The sequence below is a fragment of the Asparagus officinalis genome, chromosome 6, assembly GCF_001876935.1.
Source record: "Asparagus officinalis chromosome 6, Aspof.V1, whole genome shotgun sequence".
NCBI lineage: Eukaryota > Viridiplantae > Streptophyta > Magnoliopsida > Asparagales > Asparagaceae > Asparagus > Asparagus officinalis.
In genome coordinates, this window is record NC_033799.1 from 11,088,317 (window position 1) to 11,113,145 (window position 24,829).

General features: G+C 37.3%; 1 protein-coding gene across 1 annotated transcript; it reads left to right on the forward strand.

The window, feature by feature from the left end:
- On the forward strand, positions 2,529-22,762 carry LOC109846430 (zinc finger CCCH domain-containing protein 27). Its single transcript, XM_020415664.1, has 7 exons — positions 2,529-2,814; positions 5,440-5,558; positions 6,140-7,095; positions 8,404-9,627; positions 11,846-12,157; positions 13,943-14,490; positions 22,451-22,762. The coding sequence occupies exons 1-6, from the start codon at positions 2,759-2,761 to the stop codon at positions 14,447-14,449; spliced, it is 3,174 nt and encodes a 1,057-aa protein (XP_020271253.1). The 5' UTR covers positions 2,529-2,758; the 3' UTR covers positions 14,450-14,490; positions 22,451-22,762.

A 24,829-nucleotide genomic window follows, 5' to 3' on the forward strand; every position in this document is an offset into this window, starting at 1 on the left:
ATTTCTTTCGGCCCTTTCAGTTGCCGGAGACGAAGACGGAGACGGCGATTTGGTCATAAAGCAGGGCGTTGGTTTTGTCTGGGCTTGAATTGGGCCGATGCCCCAATGGGCCCAAAGATATAACATGGTACGATTTCCGCAACCTTATATCATGTAGAAGGCTAAATATCAGAAAAAACCTCTTAACTTTGGGCGATTATCAGATAATCGCCCACATCTTTCAAAATATGTTTAGGGTTATCAGAAAACGCCCGTTAATTTTAATATTTTATCAGAAAATCCCCCTAGTGGCATTAGCAGTAATTTTTCACATGGGTGGGTAAATTTGCACAAGAGGATGTTTTTCCCAGTAAAAACTATGGTTACATTTTTTTAGGGTTTTCTCATAAAACTAAAAGTTAAGGGGTTTTTCTAATAAACCTCTGAACTAAAAGGGAGTTTTCTGATATTTTAAAAGTTATGAGAAGTCATCTAATAAACATTCAAAGCAAGGGGTTTTCTTGATATTAAGCCCGTGTAATATTTATCTTAGATGTATAAACAAATTACACAGTAAATTTTATTTAATTAATATAAATCATAAATATTTAAAATAAATAAAGGATCATATAAGAATCACTCTTATAGAAAATGGCGTGGTTTGAATTTTTTTTTATTGTTATGTATAAACCTTCAAATCAGGTGGCGAACAGTCCTAAGTTATTTAATCTTAAGGATGCCCTAATTAGTAGCTTTGATGCTTATGGATTGATTTTCCAATCCTCATATTTTTGCAAGTTCGAAAAGCTACTCAGCAGCACTTTACTATTATTTAATTAGATTAGATTCACTGTATATTATCGAGGACCCAACAAAATAATTAAGGGGCTATTTGGTTGTATGTTTTTACTATGTAAAAGGATGTAAAGTGTAAAAAAGTGGGTCCCAGCGTCAGCTTTCATCACTTTCAATTGTTTGTTTGTAGTTGTAAAAATAGTGTAAAGTGATTTCATATGCTGATGTGGCTTGTAAAGTGATTTCATGAAAAAAAAAGACATGATTTTAGGAGAAAGCTAACATTGAAGTTAGGAAAAAATAATAAAAAATAATTCCAACCAATATGACCATTTGAGTAGGGACCATTTTTTACACTTTCAAAACAAACAATTAAAGTTTCATTTTGCAAACCAAACAAGTGTTTTTATGATTCCAATGGAATCAAAAACAAACAAAGAAAAGTATAAAAGTAAAATTGATGAGGTGGACAACAACTTTCCAAGTTGTCATAAATACACAACTTTACCAACAACAACCAAACAGCCCCTAAACTCACTTAATTGATACTCGCTAGTGTATTTAGAATTTCTAAAAAATAGTGTCACCATACAATCAATATTAAAAAACTCTACAACGTGAGGATGTCATTTTATATTTTAAAAAAAAAACTACATAATCACATCATTAGTAATGTTGCCAAATACATCATAAATAACAAATATTGAGTACATAAACACACTTTAGTAACTCAATCATAAAATATATAGCCTAGGAAGGGTTTTTTGGTTTGCCAAATCAGAACTGTAACCCTCATGTATGGTTGACGGGTAGGGGTGTTAACGGAGCGGATACGGCTCGGATATAGCACTTACCATATCCATATCCGCTTACCCATCTCGGATACGGATACGGATATATGTCGGCAAGAAAAATTCATATCCATATCCGCCAAAATCGGATACGGTTACGGATTTAGATGCGGATATATAAACGGATATGCATGCGGATACAAAAATGATATGAGAAAACTAGATAGTATTCAGAAAAATATAGTCATGTGATACAAAAAGAGTTCGTTAATATGTTCATTATGATTGAAAAGCTAAGATTAGACATCTTGATCATCAAAATTAACCACAAATCCATAATCTAAGAATCGAAACTATCGTAAGAGTATTACCAATATGTATTCGGATATTTTCGGATACGGATACAGATATTTCACTACAAAACCATATCCGCAACCATATCCTATCGGTAATAGATTTGAGTAACCATATTCGTATCCTAACGGATACGGTTACGGATATTTCCTCGAATACGGATACAGTTTGGCACCCCTATTGACGGGTCATGTGTAATCTATGAGCCCGTATGGTAATGAAAGCTTATTGTGATGGTTTGGTTACATAGACAGCGTGTCACGTGCATTAGAGCTTTATAACTTCTCAATTTAATTCAAAGGACACATAAAAAACACCTCCATGGAAGTGGATCCGCTTGTGAGGATACATTGATCTCTTTCTCTTGAAAAGGGTAAATTACCATCAAATTAATTTAAGTTGCTGCAATTTCACTAGTTTATGAAGATGAATTTACCAAACTAATACGTTTAAGGCTCATTATAAGGCTAAGGAAACATATGTATTTTATACGGTTACATGATTAAATAATCATCATATAGGAAACTGGAATCGTCATTTCTTAAACTAGAAAGGTTGTTACTGCAAATATATACCCAGAAAAACATATTATTTCTTCAATTTCGTTGCAGCTCTTCCAATGTTGATGCCCTCGTAATTTCTTTTTTCCTATTTTTCCACCAAATTTCTGCTCCCCATTCTCGTCTCCGAAACGCCGAGATAGGCCCTATCCGAACATAAAAATCCCTCGCCTTCCTCAATAATTACCGTCCTGCCATCACAGCCATCATCTTCTTCCCCTTCTAATGGTTGCCTAGGGTTTTGTTTTCCTCCGATGAAGAAGGCGAGTGGTAAAAGACATGAAATTTGAGGAGGCCTCGCTCACCGGCTACCTCGTCGATAACCTCAAGCCTCTGTAAGCGTCACCCTAAAACCCTAATTTCTCGATTTCCTTTTGTTCAAGAAACCCTACCTGATTGTAACCCTAAACCCCGATTTTACGATTTTAATCGAGCTGAAGTATGGAATAGAATCATGAATTAGTAGTAAGAACCTTGCAAATAGTAACGGCAAGCCCTCAAATTCTGGGTTGTTTAGTTTGGATTTTCATCTTTAAAACCCTAAAAAAAGTGAAATTTTTATATACTCAGTTTGCATCATGGACTGGATGAGGATCTTTAGATATTGGGTAGAATGGCATTTAGTAACAAAAGGATTAATTCTGCTCCTTTAATAGTTAGGCAACCCCCACATCTATAACTCTAGTAGCACTTATCACCGCCCAGCTTATTTATTAGCACTCATCATCCCTGAGTTCATGAGGAGGCCTTATGTACCAGTTACCTCGTGGATAATCTCAAGCCAATGTAAGAACCACCTGAAACCTAATTTGTTGATTTTCTTTTACTTGAGGAACCCTAAAATAAGCTTTGGAGTCGGTTCAATGAGGTCCCGATTGTAACCCTAAACCTCTTTTGTATTTTTGATCGAACTTTTTCATGCCATGCATGTGTTACTGATTGTAGCAAGTATGTGGAGTGTAGAATAGAGACACAAAATCAGTAATGAGAACCTTGTGAGTAGTAACAGGAAGCCCTCAAGTACTGGGTTCTAATTAACTCTTAAGGGTGACGTTAAACATGTTTTGTATATTCAGTTGGCACTGTGGACTAGATGAGGATGTTGAGATTTTGGATAGAACTAAAAATAAACTATAAGACTTATTGGTTTCTGAATATGTTCTGATTAGATGATGGTCTTTGCCTCTTTAACCATTAGGTTTTATATGTTGGGGCTGGATATTGTTCAAGTGTTTGTGAATGGAACCTTTTGTTGGAGATCATGAGAAGTTTGTAACGGCAATTTGTAACACTAATACAAATTGATAAGAAAAAGGAATGGACTTAAAATTGTCGAATAGTTAGCTACCAGACAGGTGCCTATTCTTTAAAGACTTCTGACCATTATGATGCAACTTACCTGAACAGACAAGGAACACAAAACCTAACTCTAACTTGTTTCTGGTTTTAGTCTTTTTCAAACAGTTTGTTGTATTAAAAATTAATTTGCTTCAAATCCAGATTGTGAGTGCAACTCTTAAGCCTCTTGAAACCTATATGTTATGTTCTAAGTTTCTTTGAAGTTAACATTGTGACTATGCAGTAGTCATCCACTGATCTTGTTGATACATTTCTACAAACTTATGTGGATTTCCTCATCCCCCCCAAAAAATCCCACATACTTGCGGATAACTTTGTGACCTGTATGCTCTTGAAGATGTCATATAAATTGCTGCTGAAAAAAGAGGGCCACATCATGAAAACAGAACTTATAAGAAGTTCTGAAACGATACGTAAAATAGAGGTTAAAATAGAGCTAGAAACAACAGAGACAACAGGGTTATGATCTGACCTCAAGCTTAATGGGGGCAACGTTGAGAAAATGAGACCCATCTCTCTGAGGTAGTTCCAACAGGAGTAAACTTTTGGAGCCACACAGAAGTTAAATATCCCCCCTAATATTAGGTATATGCTTTGGATCTGGGTTAGTCAAGTGCATAAAGGATGTTCCAACTTAGGGAAATGAAACAAGATAAATAGGTTAGATTAGCTAACCTTATACATTACACAATTATTTCAATTCAAGATAAATAGGTTAAATTAGCTACCCTTATGCACTAGTAAATCATTTCAATTTAGACAAACAGGTAAGTTGACGGGTTTGGATCTTGTATGTGTGGGTCTGGTTCAACCAACTTATACGATATTCGTCGTTGTTCCGTGACTAAATGGTATGTGATGCATCTGGGTCAGGTCTATTCAAATGATGCCCCATATGGGCATACCCTGCCTGATTTTATGCACGTTCATTATACCTGATATCTGCCATCTATCTACCATCCATAAGTGGGTACACGGTACAGTCCGGGTTGGATTTGGTTCTGGCCCAAGGGGTTTCTGGTAACCCTAGTTGAAGCTTTGAGCTACCTACATCCTTAATTGTTTTTAAATTTTTGGTAACTTCTAATAAAATTGTTTCCTACTAAAATATCTCCATAACTGATACGTCGTGGTTAACCTTGTAGATTTCCTATTATTTTCTGCACTTCCTTTCTTGATGTGGTAAGAAACAATGTCTTGACCAGAGAGTTTCCTTGTCTTCTTTTCCTCCTCCTTAATTTTTGCTACTGGAGTTCTATGTTCAAAAATAAAATGACAACTTAGAAAACAAATATCCCTATCCAATTGCAGCATGTTTAAAATGTTGGCACAAAACATAAGAGCATCTTTGAGAATAACAACATTTTTCATTTATATCATGTACCTATAGACTAGCTTTTGTTGATGAAACTTCTTGCATTTCAATAAATATTTATAATGGACTTATTTTCTAATGGGGTTAAGACCGAAATGAAGATTTTTCATAAATAAATGCTGATACATTTCTTAATGTTTGAGTATGTATTTTTACTTGTAGATCATTTGTCTAAAAGTTCTGAACTTGTCCCAAAACAATTTATCTTGTTGCTTTGTTATAATAGGACTCAGGCCGATCCTGTGATTCTTGCCAAGTATGTGGTAGCATTGTTGAATAAAGACAAACCTTCAAAGGAGCTGCAGAAACTATGCGCAGATAACTTGGTGGAATTTTTGGGCAACGGTATGCAATATATATATCCCTTCATTTGGTAGTTCTTGGTCTTTACTTGTTCAATTGATAAACGAGCCTATCCTTCAAATTTTGGTTAGGATGACGTTTTTCTGATTCTTATTTCTTCTTGATGGCATTGTGGAAATATGTGCTCATTATCCTGGTATTTTGGTTTTTCTAATAAAAGGAGGGTAATTTTATTTTCTTTTTTAAATTTATTGGGCTTTGTCATATGGTTTCTCAATTGATACTTTCCACTTTCTTTATTTTTTTAATAAAAAAATCAAGTTATCATCCAGCATTGATGCCTATTTAAATATGTCCTTTTATGTCAAGTACCAGTTAAATCTTTTGATTGTTACTTATGCACAGAAAACTCTGCTAATTCACGTTCCTGTGGTTTACACCATTGCGAAGAAAGATGAGCGTTAAGCATTTTGATTAAGCATTAATGATTTTGCTAATTACTATTTTTCAATTTCTTTCAACGATTACTCATATGGAAGGCAATTAGATTTGACTTTTATTAACAGCTTAGAGATTTTTCTTTCCTTTGCCATTTATACTTTCACTCTTCGTCATATTTGCAGGAGCAAAATCATTCACTGCGAAGTTGTTTCAGGCACTTGATGATGGTTCAATTGTAAAAATAGACAGGAATTTGGATGTTATCCAGAAATTGGAACCATCTGAGGCTCTGCCTATAGGGGGAATTCATCCCTTGAAAAATTCTTCACTGGAGGAAGTGAATCATTCTTCTACTTCTTCAGAATCGTCCAGTGACCCCGAAGATAAAGAAGTTAGTGATGATGATGATGACCGCAATCATAAACATCGTAGAAGAGAGGCTCGGCCGAATTCTCTTGAAACTGATACCCAAGAGCAATCATTTAGGAGATCTAACAGGAAGCGGAACAAGCCTTATGATAATGGAAAAAGGTTACTTGATACTGATCTCCAGTTAAGTGAGATTCATAAAGAATACAACCCTAGTTTGGATAGGAATACCTCAACAAAATTCGATAAGCGCCGTTCTGATTTGGCGCCACTCCTGCGGGCTCCAATAGATTTAGGCCCGCGAACAAGATTCAGCCAGCCATTTCGCAATGATCCTGGCCCACGCTATGATTTATCTACATCAATTGGTCGTCCTGTAGGTAGAGGAAGAGCAAGAAGTACTGTCCCTTGGAATCAACATGATTCAAGATTTAACCCACATGACGCCCTTGATTTTGCTTCTCAGATGGCTTCACAAGGGCCTGCACATCCTAATCTCTTTGTTGGAACAGGCTTACCAAGTGCTGGGAGTACGCAAAGTTCATCTTGGGGTGGATTTGGCTTCATCCCTGGAATGTCCAATGGGATTATGGATCCACTTAACCCACTTGGCTTGCAAGGTGCTCTAGGACCAAGTATCAACCCTCCCCTGAATCTTGGTATCCCTCGTCAACGTTGTAGAGACTTTGAGGAGCGGGGATTTTGCCTAAGAGGGGATATGTGCCCGATGGAACATGGTTTGAATCGAATAGTTGTGGAAGATGTTCAGGTTTTTATAAAATTTAATCATTTTCATTTATATTTCAAATAGCATGGGTAAATCAGCACTAATCATTTTGCATCTCGAGGAATTGACCTTTTTTTTTTGTATTTTTATCAGTTATCACTTTATCTTCCTTCTTTTTTCTTTTTGGGGTGTTTAGTTTACTTTATATTTTAATTGAATCCTCAATGAAAAGACGTATCATTTGTGGATTTTGATGTTTTTATCCTACTTTTTTTTGGCAAATAAATAATTCCTTTATGTTAGTCACACAGAGATATTAACAAGGATGACAATAGGGTTGGGCCTGGTCCAGTGTGGTTGGCTGAGGTTGCCATACAGTCAACCCATATAAGCTTGACCTATAAATATCTGAGTAATAAACAGGTCAAGTTAAATAACCCATACAACCCAATTTATTTTCAGGTTGACCCAGCACAGCCCATTCAAAGATTGATGAACAGGATAATTAGGTCAGGTTAGGAAAACCAAAAGACTGAAAGTCTTATGTTGACCTATATAACTCATTCAACCAATTTAATGACTCATGTGCTCATTGGTAGTCGAAAGTGCAGGAGAGGGCAGTGGCGCAACTTAGTGACACTAATAAACATCCAATAAGCCTCAAAATAATTCAACATAGCACAAAAATCAAACTTACGGTTACAATATGACATGATTCTGCATGTTAAGTAGTAAACCCTGTACAAAAATGTAACTTCAAAATAGCCATCTGCAACCCTGTCAAAAGCAACAACTTCAAATTGCCACAACATGGCTTATACCGCAAAGTATCATCTAAATTTCCAAGAGTCAGAAATGGTTAGTAAAAATGTAAGAATAACATTGGAGCCTCCTTCTCAACCAGAGAAGTCCTTCATGTCCCATCTCTATGAATAAGAAATGTCTATGCTAGATAGATAGATAACTGGGTAGTTCACGTAAATGGGGTTGACCCTTACCTGACCCCATGGGTAATTCGGGTACCCATTTATGACCCATACCCACGCCTACCCATTGTCAGCAGGTTGGACATTCGCTTGCCACCCCTACGTTACCATTTGTTTGAAAGCAAAGATGAGTAAGAACATGTCTCTTGCATTCTTCTCAGTAGTTTATCTGGTCTTCTGCTTTCTACTGTCTTTATCTTCTTTATTGAGGATATGACTATGTTTGAAGTATAAATCCTTAAATATTTCAAATTTCCTTTTCAGTTCATTTTGTTTCTGAAAATATTAAATTGGAATGTAATAAATTTACCATTCTGTATCTCATTTTGTTATCTGTCTTAACTAATAACTTCTTTTGCTACAGAGCCTATCACAATTCAATCTTCCTGTTTCTATTTCAAATTCCAATGCTTTGGGAATCCAAGCTGGTTCAGGATCTGTACCTCCGGCTTCTGCCGCCTCAGGTCAATTGGCAAATGCTAAGATCACATCCAGTAAAATTAGTAGATCTGGAGCAACGGAAGATGCACCGAAATTGAACGATATCCCATCTACTTCTGCTGGTGTTGATGCTGATGTATATGACCCTGATCAGCCTTTATGGAATAATGATCGTTCTAATGCATCTGCTTCCCCCTTAAGGCTTCCTTCACCAAATATTGAAAATGACCCTTCATGGGATGGTGATTTATCTGCCCACCAGAGTTTGAGATCTGATGGCATTGAAAGGGAAGTTCCCAGCCGTGTCACTGGTAATAATTCACAAATTACTGGTTCATCAGTTTGGGGCCGGATTGGTTCTGCAAGCAAGTCAAATGTAGGAAGTAAAATGGGTAATATGACCGGAACCAGCACGCTTGGAAATGAGATGAAAGAAAATCGTGGAGAAGCTATGGATGATATTCATGCTATCAATCAAGGAAAAGGCACTGGTATGACGGAGATTGGTTCAAAAGCAGCAACAATTCAACCATTTGATAAATCACACATAGGTTCTGCACATAAGGGTGGGAGGGCATCTACTAAAGCTTTACGAACCCTCTATGTAAATTGTATTCCTCAAAAAAGTAATAGGAGAGATGCCCTCTTTTCACACTTCCAAAAGTTTGGTGAAGTTATTGATATTTATATTCCTTTGAACAGTGAAAAAGCTTTCGTGCAGTTCTCTAAAAGGGAAGAAGCGGAAGCTGCCCTTAAATCTCCTGACGCTGTCATGGGTAACCGCTTCATTAAACTATCCTGGGCGAATCGTGACAGAATTCTCGACAGTGGACAAAGTAGTGGATACAATACATCTGCACAGTTCCCTTTCATTGCGAAGACTTCTGCTCCATCTAAACAGCCGAATGCTAATGGAGGACAAGAAACTCCTATCTCAGCTCAGAGGAGTACTATATCGGCCGCTGAGACACCAATATCTGTTGCTGCACCTGTAAAGGGTCTCACCACTAATTCCCCAAAACCAGCACCTCCTGTGAAAAAGAAGGTGGAGAGTATGGAACTTTTGGAAGAACTTCGTAGGAAGCAAGAGACTTTGGCTAAGAAGCGTGATGACTTCAAGCGCCAGTTAGATAAATTTGAAAAACAAGTAATATTCTTTGAACCTCAAAATAAATTTTTATCTTTGGTTACAGTGAAAGTGTGATCATAGTTTCTGTTTGACAAGAAATGGTAGCAAAATCAATTATGTTCCACACTCATTTTTTAGGAAAAAAATCAATCGAAACCTGCAAAACTCATGTTACAAAGGGATAATAATAAAACAGAGGTCATTGTATAAAGCACTGACCAAGCGAATCCACTAAAGTCTGTCATTGGGAAGCTGGTTTAATTAGTAAGTTAGTTTGTCATCGTGCTGAACTTTCGTTAGTATATAGGTGCCAAGACAGAAGTATCTTTTGTTTTCATAAAATAAAAAAAGTTTATGACCTGCAACTAAAAGTCATGTATTTCATAACATGGTAATGAATTTTGTAGTCATCTTTATTAAAAGCCGTCATCTTTAATTATGAAGATGCTGAAGTCAGATTGATAGAGTCTGATGTTTTGGTAAAAGTTTCTTTTTATAAAACATGAATAAACACTTCATCTAAGAATCATGGACAAAGATACTAACTTGGGCATAGCAATTTCTTAAAAGAGTAGGAGGCGCGGACACAACAACTTGACACTTGTATGTATAAGTAACAAAGTGTAGAAAACACATACACTAGACATGTCAATGCACCCAAAACTCCAGGCATATAATTTTGGTAATATAAATATTCGAACATATACATGCGTGTTAAGTGTAGAAAACATTTCGGATAAAGTCTTGTTGTAGTAGTAGTAGTAACACATATGATAAGGTTTAGCCTAACACATTTTTGTAACTTTACAAATGGATAAGCCTTGATCCTTCAAGTTTTCTTGAAGTCCCCAATCTATAAGCCTTTTTAAATGGGCTAAATACCCATTTTGGTATTTTAATTCCACCCCATTTACCAAGAAGGTATTTTAATTAGGCAAACCTGCTTTAAGGCATTTTAATTGATTCAACTTACCAACAAGGCCCTTTTTCTCATCGGCGACCAGTTTTTCGGCGAGAGCTCGTCACGTGTGTGGCACGTGATGACTTAAACTGTTTTTTAGCTGCTGATGTGGCACGGATTTTCTGACGTGACAGTGTTTAAAGGCGGGAATTAACACTCTGAAAATCCCAATTCACCCAAAATAGGACAGATCTGTGCCACATAAGCAGCTAAAAAATAGTTTTAACTCATCACGTGCCACGTACGTGACAAGCTCTCGCCGGAAAACTGGTCGCCGACGAGAAAAATGACCTTGTTGGTAAGTTGAATCAATTAAAATGTCTTAAAGCAGGTTTGCCTAATTAAAATACCTTCTTGATAAATGGGGTGGAATTAAAATACCAATATGGGTATTTAGCCTTTTTTAATGGAAACATACCTGAAAATATACTTGTTTATACAAATCAAATATTTTTTTGACAACCTTTGCAATATCAAACGTAACAGTGAAGAAAGTAATGCATGAGAAATATGGGACATGTGTGCAATGTCCTACGAAAAGTGCTCTAAAAAAGATATCCACACTACTATATTAAAAACTTAGTGAGGGTAGGAAAAGTTTGAAGGACATGGGAAAAATTGTCCTTCATCTCACTAAACATACGAGGAAAATTTGGTTATTTCACAGAAGTTTTTCTTTTCTTTTCTCTTTCTTTATTTCTAAAACTTTCTAAATCATATCATAAAGCTTGCTAATTCAATATCTATAATATAATATTGTATATTATAAAAAGGTATAAATATGAAATGGCAAAGTTCTTTTCCATGTAAATAAGTACAGTAATAAATATGTCATAACCAATTAGAATAGTTAAGTTTTAATGTCGATTGCACGTGCAATAATGCTAGTATTATATAATGTGAGTTGTCATATGTAGAAGTGTCCCAAAAGTGTTCTTGTTGTGATACATTTATCGAGGTGTCCAACATGGTACCAAAACAATTTTGGGATGACTTCATTGTAGAAATGTTTGTGCTACATAGCATTTTCATGCTGAATTTAAAAAGTAGATTTAACATCTTTCACTCCATCCGCTTTTCTTTAGAGCATCGGCATTGCTATATTCTCTACTATCTTCACACACATCGTTATCATTATAAATTAACATGATACATGGTTGAAAGAGTTTTAACTTGTACCTCTATTAGTTACAATAAATTGCCTATTCCAACTCTACGATTTAATTTTCATTGTCTTTATTAGATTGCACGAAATCTTTAACATCTTTATTGCAGGCTATTTCAAACAAGAAGGGGGATATGACTTCTGAGCAGGCTGCTAAGAGACATAAAGTTGATATAGCTAGTGAAGCTGATAAAGCTGCAGTTCCCAGCAACCTAATCCAAGTGACTGAGAAGATATTAAAGAAAAATAAGAGCGAAGAGGTTCATATTACAAATGTTTCAAAGACAAATTCAACTGTTCTGCAACAATCCTTGAAGAACACAACAAGTTCTCTGCAAGCGCCATTGTCAAACAGATTTAAGCTGGACAACCGTTCTACTTCATTTAGAATTCTTCCTCCTTTACCTACTGATTTTGCAAGTGTAAGTTACAACCTTCTGCTGTGTGTCCATCGAGTTTCTTCCACATTCACACATGAAAATCATGTAACTTACCTGGGATGTCTATTCATCACTTTATTTATCTTCCATAGTTTAGTTTATTAGTTAAAATAGGGGCAGTATCTAATGTTATTTAATGCGGTAGTGGGTTGGTTTTGTTATTGTGGAGATAGCAACTGACTATAGTTTACTTTCTACTATGACATGACAAATTCAAGTACTATTATTTGTTAGAGGTAGTGGCAGCATTATGAAAATAGTTTGTCATTGTTGTCAATTTTAGATAGTCTTTGGTAGGTTGTTGGGTTGATTTTTATATAATTTTGAGGCAAACCCAAGTCCTCTTCATATTTTGTTAGGTCAAAATCATCCCAACTTATAATGCAATTGGGTATTAGTGGCATCATGATACTGTATGCTATATTCATGGATCATCATTTATAGTTTCAGTTGTAAGGAAGAAATATCTAATACCTATAATATGAAAAAATATTAAACTTAAATATCTAAATCTTCTTTTTAAGTAGTAGACAAGGTTTACATAGGCAAAGGTACGACGTGAACTGTGAGATGAAGCATCAAGCCTCCTTAATGAAGGGAGTCATAGGCCTTACAAAATTTTCATTATCTTACTTTTGATGCTTGTAAGTATATAGCAATACTGAAAACAAGTAGACCAAATAAATTTAAGGACACAATCTTTTCTCTTAACATCCAATCGTGTAGATTTTCATCCAACCATATATTCCAATTGGCTAAAAGAAGTCTTTTCTTTTAATCTGGCTTAGGAAGTACACACCTCATGTGAATGGAGAATAAGGTGTGACTGCGAGGCTTGTGTTTCTTTCATCGCGCCTCATGTATATTGAAGCATGCACCCAATGTCCAATGAGCCTTATATTCGCTTCAAGGCATTTTTCCTCACAAATGTATTGAGGCATGCCTGGAAATGTTTCATTTGCGTCTTTCAAAACATAGATTTTAGATGTTCTTGAGGACAAGGTATAAAATGTCATATGGTAGAAACAAGATTCTTGTATCCCAGAGGTTTTCTTTTGTAGGTTTCCAGTTAGTCTACTTGCATATTTAATATTTTTCTATTTGAAGAGTAAACCGTAATGAGCTTGCTTGTTACGATATTGATGGAACGGAAAACATATTCACTTGGGAAATATTGTTGTTATTAGGTAATACTTCCTTTATGCGCCAGATTAGTGGATGAGGGCCTGGAATGGTTTACCATTATTTGGGTACATGTCAATTGAATGTTTATTAAATTATTTGCTTTGGAGAAGCCCTAACCAAGACAGGATAGGCACAAGATTTCTAACTCTTTCACTTGCAATTGATGATTTTCGACAAAACATCATTTGAAGTGTGTAGCTGCGACTATTTGTCTTCATATTCTTTCCCTTAATACTCCTTTTTTGGATTTATTTCCCCCCTCATGTGCATGTGTGCTTAATCTTCTTTGTGTGAATCTTCCGTTCTGTTTGATCTTTTTCTTCTTCTTTTTCCTGTTTCAAAGCAGCCATATTTGCTGCATCCAGTTTCATTGATGTACTAGAATTTTTCTAACATGTGATATGTATGTTTTCATCTGTAAAGAACAACTGCTGCAGTAGGAAGGATAATTACTTTTGCCTCATGTGTGCATGGATGAAACATCATCCACCATCTTTTCTTCTCTATATATGTCTACAGATGGAATATTTACGAGCTTATTCTCTTTTCTAAGTACGATTTTTTTTTAAATGTTCTTCACAGGTTGCTGTTATCAAGGATCATTTTTCACAGTATGGTGTTATCTCAACTGTTGTGATTGAAGAGCCAGGACATACTGAGAATGAAGGCCTATCACCGTCTGCAAACTGTTCAGCTTGTATAACCTTTTCCACTCGCCATTTTGCTGAGAGGGCTTATCAGAGTGGAAAATGTTGGGAAGGGCACAATTTACAGTTCAAGTGGTTGACGGTCTCTCCAAATTCTAACCGTGATTGTGGCATAAGAGAGCCAACTCTGTCTCCTAAAATAGCTCAAAAGGCTGATATTCAACTTAATCTTGTGACATCTGGATCATCTTCAGCAAGTGCAGAAAAATCAACTTGCAGCGTGTCTGAGTTAGCTGCTGTAGGAAGTGTAGAAAATAATCGGGATATCGAGGGCACAAACTGTCTTCCCATCGCTCAACCCAAGCTTCCTATGGATAGCTCTCCATTTAGTCCATCCACGTCTGAATGTGAGAAGAGCTCCTTTGAATCACCTAATGCATAAATGGTGAGGATATCATCATTGTTGGCGCTCTACTACTCGAGGTACTTTTTTTTAGATATTTTGGAATTCCCAATACACACACAAATACATACATCTATACACACACACACACATAAATATGTATATGTAGATACATATACATATGTATATATATATATATATACATATATATTATATATATATATATAGATACATATGTATGTATGTATGTGTGCATATGCATATATATTGATACGAGTCGCCGTGCGAGCACCTTTGATCGCGGAATTATCAAATGTGGGGTTTTAGAAAAAAACAGTAAAAACAAGAACAATTCGATATGGCGAAGGAAAATACATTCTTTAGATTATGAAGATCAATTATGTACAAATATCTCCTCACAATCTCTCTAGAATAAAGAACAAATCTCTCTATTCTCAAATCTCATGTGTATCTGCTTAAAAATCCCAAATCAATAAGGTTTCTATTTATACAAACCCTAAAACCCAAAACCAGCTAGGAATCAGGATCGGCCCAGACCCGATATCGGTCGACTGATGTACCTATATCGATCGACCGATCGGCCTCCATCAGTCGATCAATAAGGATGCATCGGTCGATCGTTCATAACTATGTTTTTTAACCCTGTAGCGCGTCAGTCTATCGGTCGACTGAAGATGGCTAATTGGTCGACCGATAGTGCTTCATTGATCGACCGATGCTATCCTATCAGTCGACCGACCAGACCTGTTTCGTCAGCTTCTTGTTTTTCGTCGTTTTTTCTGATTTTCACCTTTTTCGCCGACTCTGCCCACGCTTCTATTCTCAAGTAACCATGAGAATCATTTATCTTTAAGCTCCCATGAGGATCGCTAAGTTCCCGAAGTAAAGAAGATATACCCGTATCATGGCTCCCCCATTTAGGAGCTTGAAGTCTCGTTCAAGTTAGAACTTCAGTTGAGAAAACTCTCGAGCTCCTCTTTCTTTGTTGAACCACTTGGCCTTGCTAGGAACCTGACCTTGACGTCCAACCAGAAACGACTCATTCGTACCCCGTCTAGTCGTAGTCACCTTCCGCTCCAAAATACAATCCTGTTTTAAAGGTTCTTCTCTATCAAACCACAAGTCTTCAACATGCGGCATGATCACTTTGTCGTCATCCTCATTGTCCAACAATGGAGGCTCGAACAACTTCAAATACTCGGCATTGATCACCGAATACATGCCTAAGTAAGGTGGTAAATCCAGTTTGAAGGTGTAGTCACTGATCTGATTGAGAATTCGGAATGGACCATATCGTATAGGCTTTAATTTTTTCCCTTCTCCCTTTAGTTGTTCCTTAACTTCAGCCACACCATGTCACATTTATCAAAATTAGAAGGAACGCGATGTTGATCATGTTTCGCCTTATACTTCGCTTGTGACTTCTTCAATTGTGCTTCAACGGCGGCATGAATCTGCGCAATCTTCTTCAGAAATCGCTGAGCCTTCTTTCTTTCACTTCCTTCTTTGCCGTCGGTCGTTAGCTTCACTAGAGAATACTAGATCGAACGGACTTGGAGGTAGGAACTCGTAACAAGTCTCAAACGGTGACTTTTCCGAAGATCCATGAATAGCCCGATTGAAAGCAAACTGAAAATATGGTAAGCTTTCATCCCAAGTCTTGAGATGTCTAGAATTATATCCCCGCAACATATGTGAATCATAGTCCGGTTGACTACTTCCGTCTACCCGTCTGTTTGTGGATGAAAGATTGTGTTTTCTTTAATCTAGTGTCCATCAAACTCCATAAGGAATCCCAAAGTGCCCGAGGAACTTGCTATCACGATCCGAAATAATCGAACTGGGCAAATCAAAGTGCTTCCACACATGTTTAAAGAACAATTGCGCTGCATCCGCTCCCGGCACGATCTTCTTGCGAGGAATCAAGATCACTATCTTGCTGAACTGGTCCACCACAACGAACAAGTAATCATGCCCGCGCTTGGTCGTTGACAACCCTCCTAAAAAATACAGAAAAATACTCTCCCACTGTCTAGAAGGCACTGACAACGGTAGATACAATCCTCTTTTTATGTTAGAATGCTTTGATATGTAACATAGCTTACACACGTCGTAGAATGAGAAGCGTCTTCTGAATCCTAAAATGACCTTGCACACGTGATGTATGTGCTTCTTTAATCCACTGCAATCGATCGCTATCCTCCGGAATGCAAAACGACGTCCCACGATACAACAAATCATCTGCTCCTAGCTCATACTTCCCCTTCCGACCAGCCTTCACCTGCTCGAACACACTGCTAAAGTCTCTGTTGGATGCGTATATCTGCACATACTCCAAAGGAACCAATGACTGAATACGCGTCGCCACCAACAAAGCTCTCACTGACGGTCAAGATAGCATATCGATCAACTTGTTAGTCGCCCCCTTCTTGTACTTAATGACGATGTTGAACGCCATCAAATAGGATATCCACTTCATATGTTGTGCCTGCTGTAGCTTCGTCTGGGCATGTAGAAACTCTAATGATTTGTGATCCGAGTGCACAATCACCTCCTTACCCAAAAAGTACACCCTCCAATGCTTTATTATCTGGTAGAGCGCATAAAACTCCTTATTGTAAGTAGAATAATTCTGAATAGCACCTGTAAATATCTCAGAATGGTACTCTACCGGCTTTCCATCCTGTATCAACGTAACGCCCATAGCATAACTTGAAGTGTCGGTCTCTACCTTGAATGTCCTCTGCAAATTAGGCAATGCCAACACTGGTGTCTCCGAGATCTTCCTCTTCAATAACTGAAAAGCCTCCTCATGCGTCCGCCTCCGCTCGAACTGAACCCTTGTTTTAGTAAGGCCATGTAGGGGTGTCGCATAAATAGAAAACTGTCGAATAAACTTGTCCAAATACTAGCAAGCCTCCATGAAGCTTCACACCTCCGTTACCGTCTTAGGCGTCAGCCACTTCGTGATCACTGTCACCTTGCTTGGATCTATCCTTTGCTGGTCCTTCCCCACGATGAAGCTGAGATACACCAACTCATCTTTTCCAAATTCGCATTTCTTCCCGTTGAGCTCAGCTGATCGTTTCGCAGCACTTCAAATACCTTCTCGATATGAACAATATGCTCCTCCCAGGTCCTGCTGTACATCAAAATGTCATCGAGGTAAAGTATCATAAAATCCTTCATAAAAGGCCGCAACAAATCATTCATCAGTCTCATAAAGGTTGCTGGAGCGTTACACAATCCGAACGGCATCACCAACCACTCAAACAGGTCATGTTTAGTTTTGAACGTAGTTTTCCAAGTGTCATCCTCCCAAATCCTCACCTGATGGTAACCATATTTAAGATCCACCTTTGTGAAAAACCTCGCTCTCTCCAACTGGTCCATAATATTATCGATCCGTGGTAGTAGGTAACGATTCATTACCGTTATTTTGTTGAGCGTCCGGTAATCCACACACATGCGTCAGCCTCCATCTTTCTTAGGCACCAACAACATTGGCGACCCGCAATGCGAACAACGTGGCAATATCACTCCTTTCTTCGGAAGCTCCTGAACTTGCCTATTTATCTCCTTGGACTCCTGTACGGATGTGTGGTAAATACCTATATTCGGTAAGAACTCTCTCCCGTCAACATAATTTCATGCTCCATACTCCGTCTTGGCGGTAGTCCAGTGATCTCTGAAAACAAATCTGCATACTTAGCCTGCATACTTGGCCTTTAACCTGTCAAGATCTCCCTCTTGAAGCTTGTTCAAGGCAATCAAGCATACTCTACATAGCTGCTCCTCGTAAGGCCTAATGAACAATAAGACAAACTTCTTACTTGCATTCACTAGTCTCTTCGTCTGAGTCACCGTTACCAAGCTTGTCTCTTGTGGAAGAGATGTCGAACGAAATATGAACTGCTCGTCGTCCTTGGTGAACGTGTACTTTTGGGCTCGTCTGTCGTATACTGCGTACGTATCCTACAAATAAGGGTTGCCCAGTATGACCTGACAAACGTCCAATGGAACGACGTCGCATGTGACCTCGACAATAGCCTTCATGCTCACCTCTGCAATCGACTCAACCGTTAATAACTTCAGCTCCTTCCAGATGTATTCATTCAAACCCGTCATATACTTCATAAAAACAGGATACTCCTCCGTCGCAATGTTGAGGATCATAGCCTGCTGTTGAAACTCTGTATTGTACTCTTGAACGGTTTGATTGAATCGTTGGTGCAAGCCCGTATCACTTGTACCAACGCTCTTCAAGGAACCCCACCGAGTAGAACTGCTTCTTCAGTAGCTCCTTGAACCTGCTTCACAACACAGATTTCTTCTTCTGCTTGCAGTACGACTTCCACCACGTCAAAGCATGTCCAGAAAGCTTTAGTGTCACGAAAACGATCTTCTCCTTAGACGAACAGTCATAAAGAGTAAAATAGGTCTCTATACGCTCAATCCAACCGTCAAGCCTCTAAACGTTGAATCTCCCATCATAAACAGGTATCTCCACTTTGAAATCGATCTTCAAATTCTTGTAAGAACCCTTACCCCCTTGATGTGGAACGGTCTTGACGACTTCAACCTCGTCGCAAGAATTCTCACTCTCTCCATCGGATTCTACGGGTCGCTTCTTTGACCCCGACGGATATTCAACCTTTTTGTCACCTCCTTAGATAAGATCGACGAGCTTCGTGAGCGTCGATTTGATTGTCTCGATCTGTTTCTCCACCACATCAAGTCTGGATGAATTGTCGTTTTCAGCCATCTTTTTCTTCTTACTTGATTTCTGGACTTCTTCCAAAGAAACAAGAATCTCGCCTAGCTTCTTGTACTGCGATTGAGTAAGGACCATACACAGGATACCCCTTCACAGGATCTAATTGTTCTGATACCAACTTGATGCGAGTCGCCATGCGAGCACATTTGATCGCGGAATTATCAAAGGTGGTGTTTGAGAAGAAAAAAATAACAAAACACAAGAACAATTCGATATGACGAAGTAAAATACATTCTCTAGATTTTGAAGATCACTTATGTACAAATCTCTCCTCACAATCTCCCTAGAATAAAGAACAAATCTCACGAGTTTCTGCTTAGAAATCCCGAATCAATTAGGTTTCTATTTATACAAACCCTAAAACCGGCTAGGAATCAGGATCGACCTAGACCTGATACCGATCGACTGATGTACCTATATTGGTCGACCGATCGGCCTCCATCAGTCGACCGATAAGGATGCATCGGTCGACCGTTCAGAATTATGTTTTCTGACCCTGTAGCGTATCAGTCTATCGGTCGATTGATGATGGCTAATCGGTTGATCGATAGTGCTTCATCGGTTGACCGATTCTAGCCCATCAGTCGACCGACCAGAGCTGTTTCGTCATCTTCCTGTTTTTTGCTGTTTTTCCTGATTTTCACCGTTTTCGCCAACTCTGCCCACGCTTCTATTCTCAAGCAACCATAAGAATCATCTATCCTCAAGTTCCCATGAGGATCGCTAAATTCCCAAAGCACATTTAGCAAAATGAGCTGCCACCTCATACTCATTATTACACACATGTCTCTCTCTCTCTCTCTCTCTCTCTCTCTCTATATATATATATATATATATATATATATATATATATATATATATATATAGAGAGAGAGAGAGAGAGAGAGAGAGAGAGACATGTGTGTAATAATGAGTATGAGGTGGCAGCTCATTTTGCTAAATGAGTTATCAAGAGATAGTCATGTGGGTGAGGTCCACCTTGGTAGTCACATCAAAATGTGTGGACCTCATAACTCTATATATTGATAGCTCATTAAAAAGCCGCCACCTCATACCCATCATTCCCATATGTGTGTGTGTTTTTATTTTTTTATTTTTTACTTGGCATTATGAAATGATTTGAGAAATTTAGTAAAGTGTGAGTCAGCTTGGGCGAAAGTGAAGTATCCCTACTATCTTCCAACATAGGTGAGGTCTGGCTCCTACTTTAGGCTCCTAGTCTTTATAGCATGGGCAACCTGGGCACAAGACATTGTCTAATAGGTAGTTTTATGGAGGAAATATATATCTAAATTCTTAAAGTTAAAGCTATGACCTAAAATTAAGAGTTGTTTATGTAAGTTGACATCCAGTTTAATTTCCATCGGATCCGTTTTTGGAGCTCTCTTGTATTTAGTCATAGCTGATCCTATCTTTCTTGGAAAAGTCTTAGAAGCTTACAGTGAGGTTGATGACCATCATTGTGGACATAGTTATTGCTTCTTTTCCCTGGTTGTTGAACTTATGGTTTCAATTTCCTACGAAATTGATATTCGTTGACCGTTCTTTGAGGCGAAATGAGTTTCAAAATTATATCCTAGGAAAATTAAAGATCTTCTTTGGATACTTAGGATGAAAATCCTTGGGATTTTATATAAGGCTCATTGTTCTAAATATCCGCCTATGTAAATAACCGGAAAGAAGAATTACGACTTAATAGAAACCAACTTCTTTTGGAGAAGTTTTGCAAAATAAAAGATTCAATTGCTGTTTTATATGGTAATATTTTTTAATAAAAGTTAAGACCGTGATGATGTCATGAGCAACTTATTCTTCACTTGTATGATGGAGCACTTTGGATAGGAATCCTATGATCACAGGACTGTAATAGCTTTGCTCCCCTTTTATCACTCCAGTTTAATTTAATGAACTGCATCATCCTCAATTTTACCATCTTTTGCAAATGATCGATATGTCAGAAGTGGTTACTCCTAGATATTTGTTGGTCATCATTTTGTACTATATATACTCATTCTTTTTCACAATCTTACTACATTTGCATTTCATGTATTCTGTTTTTTCTTGTACTAATTATAATTTCTTTAGATTTAAGATCTCCTTTTCACCTTTCTACTTCAGAAATTATCCAACTAAAATTATCCAACATTGCTTTCTGGACATTAGTTGCGAAGCCACTTTTAGGAATCATAGTTTCTCAACCAGTATGTTTGAAAACCCCTCGAAATTTGGCCAAAAAGGAAAAAAAAATTCATTTTCAATAATGACGTGCAATTATTTTGATTCGTCTTAGGTTTATAAACTATCATTTTGTTAAAAATCTTAAAGGAAAAATTAGTGATTGCAGTTGCGTGGGGCGCGCTGATGATTGAAGTACTGATATCTATAATGAGGCAATATATACCTAAATTCATGGCAACCTATAATAACAATGGGTCAAAGTATGGTTTAAGAAACGTCAACCTAAGTTTGCCCATTATAATGGAGTATAATCATCAAATCGTGTTAATCAATAAATATAAACAAATAACATAGAAAGTTGAAACCTGTTGAAAGCTTATAATAGCGAAAAAGAAGTATAAGTGTCGCTACTTGGTCAGCTCACTAAAACGCCAACAGTCCATATAAGATGCAATCATCTATGTGATTAAGCAAGTAAACAAGAGTTTAGTAAGTTAGAAACTACCAATAACTTTATTTCAGGCATAAACCAAAAACAATAATTTTATCTCATGTAAAACTGAAAGAAAAATTCCAATCAAAAGTCTCATTCTTCTATATCTTAACTGTCATCTCAGTGCTCAGACTTGTAAGTTGAAGTATCCTTCATGAAAATTTTCGGCTGCTCCAATAATAACAGTGGCAATAATTCTACGTCTCCATGACTTCATCCTCATCCCTTGTCGTCATCTTCAATTTTGATGATAACGATTATATTCTTTAGTTCTTTTGTTTATCTTGCGAGTTTTAATTCTTGCTGCATTCTATTGCGACGTTCTATTGTTGTTTTACGTCAAGGGTCTTTTTCAGAGTTGTCATTATATTACTTGAGATCCTTGCGTTTCGTAAATGATTATAACTTTCAAAGTCAGTTGCAGAGTTATCTGGATATAAATCTAGTAAACTTCTTTGGTCCAATTATTGAGGTTACTACCTCTAGATAGTTTTTTCTTGTCCATAGACCTGTTATTATTATTTTCTGCTTCCCTTTGCTTAACCAATAATTATTTTGCGTTTTTATGCAGTATAATCATCCAACAATGACTTCAATGCTGCTGTTTTTTTTTGTTCAATTATGCTGCAGAGTTACCAGATTGACCTTTGCTTCCAAGGTAGTTGTAATCGAAATCTTTATGTAAATTCATATCTTTTTTTGGTGGGTGGAGAATTGTTTATCTTCAAGATTTGAGATTATTCCAGGAATACAAATTTGAGTATTTTTTTGTATGTTTTAGGAACAATGTTTAATACAAAATCTTGGGTCTTCCCTGTTATTTAAGGAAACAAAATGAGAAGTTAATCGTAATTGCTTGTCTCCCAACTTGGGTTTGTATTTATTTTTATACATGTAATTTTCCTTTGAAGATTGTAACTGAATTAGTTAGTTCATTCCGTCCCCCTTTGACTTGGTACTGATAAGTAGTTTATTTTTGTCAAATATTCAAGAGTATTTTTAGCTGATCATATTATTGCTATAAAGATTGAATGGAGGATTCTACGACGAGCTGACTTCCTCTATGTTCGGCTAGTTCTCCATTGATTTTCCTTTTTCCTTTGGAAAAAAAAATATTTGAGAAAGAGAAGGAAAATGCAAAAAAGAAAACAAAGGGGAAAAAAGATATATGTCTATGATGAATGATGGGGAGAGTGAAGTTTAGAAAGGAGGATATGCAAAAGTCTGCTGATAAAAAATGAGGAACAAAAGAAGGGAGAAAAAAGGGAGGAGAAAACAATGCTTATATGATTTTTGATGAGGAGGAGAAAAGAACAGAGAGATTCAAGAGGGGAGGGGAAATATAGATGTCAAGCTATTTTATCTCCATGTCTGCCCTCCTCTTTCCCATTGCGTCCAGATTTTTCCTTTCACCTTAATGTTTTAGTCTGCGTTCGGTACTTCATTCTACTATGAAGTGATTAACCTGCAGTTGGATCTATTGGTGGTCTCTGCTACTAGCCTAAATGTTCATTTTTTTTAGTTAGTTTGAAGTTTCAACTTTCTAAATTCAGATTCAAGTATGCCCATTACTGTTCTTATGCTAAGATTGATGAAAATATTGCAGAATCTGTTCATATATGTCTCTTTTAGTGCCTGTTCTGTCGATTGTTATCATGTGGGGACCTTCATACTCTTACACGTATAGTTTTTCATTCTGCTAGCTCACTTTTTCTTCATCTCCCGTGCAAATGTTTTCTGTTCTTTTCTAAAATATTGCGGAATCTGTTCATATATGTCTCTTCTAGTGTCTGTTCTGCTGATTGTTATCCTGTGGGGACCTTCGGACTCTAGATGTATACTTCTGGCTCATTTTTTGCTATACCTCCTGTGCGAATGCATCCCGTTCTTTTCCTATTGGGACTACGCAGCAGCAGCTTATGAATCTTTTGCAGAGATCCATTGAATTGAAAGATGAGCATATGTGCTTGGACCTTGCGTTGATAATCCAATCATGGAATGACAAAGATGCTCTTGGATTGCGATTGATGGAAGCCATGAGGCTTTGAGATCTAATGATCACTGTATATGATTGTTTCCATCTTTCTAGGCTTCTGTGCCGTGTCCACTTCAAGTTGTCTTCACTTGGGTTGTGCCCATGCTCCGTGCCCACTGTGAAAAGCTTGTAGCATGTGGAATTTGGGTCCCCAACATGCCATTTGTTCTTCTTCTTCTTCTTCTTCATTTTTTTAGTGGGGTTTAGGGTTAAACTTGTTTAGTGGAACAAAATCAGTTCAAGTCCTTGCTCTAGTTTGGCGGAAAACGAGAAAAAATAGAACGAGGACTGGGACTTAAATTGGTTTTGTCAGGCCAATTGTGGCGTTAAACTGGTTTTGTTTTGGTCCTCCGTGAGTCAAAACTAAACTCAATGTTGAAAATAACGATAATGCATAGCGTAACACTCACTTCCGGTTAACATAACCCGCAAAGTAGCGTAACTTTTAATGTAGGTTAAATAATTTATTATTATTTAAATATTTTATAGATACATGAATATTTAAAATCAAATAATATGAATAATCATCACAATTTTTAAAAATATTATAAAAATATTATCACAAATCAATATATCATCACAGTTTCACAACAACCATGAGTAAGTTAAATGAACTTAAATCAGTATTCAAGATCATACATTGATGGTTTCAAAAGTCGAATGGTCCTCAACTGGGCACGAAGAGTTCAGAAGTCGATCGGGGATCTCTGGGAGCAACGGAGATGATGACGATGGTGAAGACGAGTATGGCGAGCCGGAGGAATTGATGAGTCGATGTTGAAGGAAGAAGTTGATGAATCGAAGTCGAAGGAAGAAGAATACGGAGGAAGGGTTTTTTTTTATCTGGAGGGGCAGAAGCCATGGGAGCAAGGATTTAGGGTTTAGGCATGAGGTCCACCCACTTAAACTCAATCA